Source organism: Opisthorchis viverrini (genome assembly GCF_000715545.1).
Source record: "Opisthorchis viverrini unplaced genomic scaffold opera_v5_266, whole genome shotgun sequence".
Classification (NCBI taxonomy): domain Eukaryota; kingdom Metazoa; phylum Platyhelminthes; class Trematoda; order Opisthorchiida; family Opisthorchiidae; genus Opisthorchis; species Opisthorchis viverrini.
In genome coordinates, this window is record NW_008751919.1 from 1 (window position 1) to 1,637 (window position 1,637).

Consider the following 1,637-nt stretch of genomic DNA (forward strand, 5'->3'; position numbering starts at 1 on the left):
CGTGTGGCATGGCAGCTAGGCGCTGAAAGTCTGCAGTTGCAGATCATAGGCCAGGTGGAATGGGTATCAGCTAACCAGGTCGTCCAAAGCGGGCAATAGCCTCGATCCTGTCTATCAATCCGTGTCCTTGTCCGTGTGACAATAGTGCCCATTTTGAAAAAGGGTTTTTGCAGTGAATGTACTAACCATAGGAGTGTCAGTTGGATTCATCCTTTAAAAACACTTCTCGCGTCTCTGATTCTTCGTTGTTTTGCGGTGGAATGCGAAATCCTGGCTTTTGATGATTAAGCAGCACTTCGACTGCGTGGTGGCTCCGTCGACCACGTCTTCACACTCTGTCATGTGTTAGAGTAACGTCACATGGACACACGACCCACAGTCCTGGTGCTCCTTGACTTCAAGGGCGGTTATATAACCGTCAAATAACCCACTCAAATACAAGAGATCTTGGGAGGAGGCTGAATCTTTGTGGACTGCACTTCGCAGCTTCAGAGTGCAGGCTTGGGCAACCTGACAGTATCCCAGCCCTCGTGCTTCCTTCGGGTGGCATGGCAGCTAGGCACGGAAAGGGCGCTGCAGCTGAACGATTATTATTATTATCATTAAACGTGCTAGACTTCATTGGGGAAAGTGAGACCGTTAAAATGAAAGGCGACGTACCTTCTCCCGTCTTAGTGGTCTAATGGCATGACCGGAAGGCAAACACAAAACAGTAAGTTGCTTCCCGCTCCGTCAGAAAGACGCCAGGTTGCCGGCCAAATATAATGTACAGTCAGTCCTTTATATTTTCGGAGCTTGAACTCTTCACAATGAATTTGCATGCGGACTGCAGTTTTCCAAGCATCGCTACTTCCGCCAGTTAGTTTTTATCCGGTTGATTACTCGAATGGGCAGGTGGCTAGCACTTGTACTTGTATGTCGGACTGAAAATCCAGCCTTTATCAGCCATGTCATGTTCTTTCAACGTCTAGAGAGCGACTTCTTAACACATTTCCGTTTTGGAGGCTCTGATCGGACGAATCGATGAAATTATGGTGACGGTTGGCATAGTTATGAGCCATGAAACCATTGACGGCGCGGCTGGCTATTGTCTGTTGGATTGAGAAACAGGTGACAACCCTCAATATGACAGCTTACGGCAGTTGACGTATCGAAAGGAGACTCCAGCTGCCATGAAGTGCTCGCGGTTGAGGAGCAAAAAATAAGAATCATTCGGCTGCAGCACAATTTCGGGGCGAGATGGCTCAAGTGGTTGGGAAGTGCTCGCGAGGAGCAAAAAATAAGAATCATTCGGCTGCAGCACAATTTCGGGGCGAGATGGCTCAAGTGGTTGGGGCGCTAATTTACTTACTGCACGAAGAGACTAGACCTTACCGTGGTGTGACGGTTTGCGCACCTCAGCGATCCATTGAGCTATACTGGAGAGTGTCCCGCGACACTCACAGAGTCTCTCATACCAGGTTGGTCAATGGTTAGAGGTCTGACGAACACAGTCTCCTGGCCCTCCAAGTTGGGGGTTGGAACATGTGGCGACTTGTTCCGTAGAAATGGTAATGCATTTGCATTTCCCACCAAACACCGCTGCCTTGCGGTTAGGCTTTTGAGCCAAAGGCTTTGGTTGAAGACCCTAATCGTCC

General features: G+C 49.1%; 1 protein-coding gene across 1 annotated transcript in view; it reads right to left on the minus strand.

Annotated features, from left to right (window-relative positions):
• Window positions 1–1,413: 1,413 nt before the first annotated feature.
• T265_09200 (hypothetical protein) overlaps window positions 1,414–1,637 on the minus strand; it is a gene marked incomplete at both ends in the record, with an annotated part of 3,625 nt that continues 3,401 nt past the window's right edge. The window contains one exon of the mRNA XM_009175213.1: window positions 1,414–1,581. Coding sequence (XP_009173477.1) covers window positions 1,414–1,581 — 168 coding nt within the window. The remainder of the gene's footprint in view (window positions 1,582–1,637) is intronic.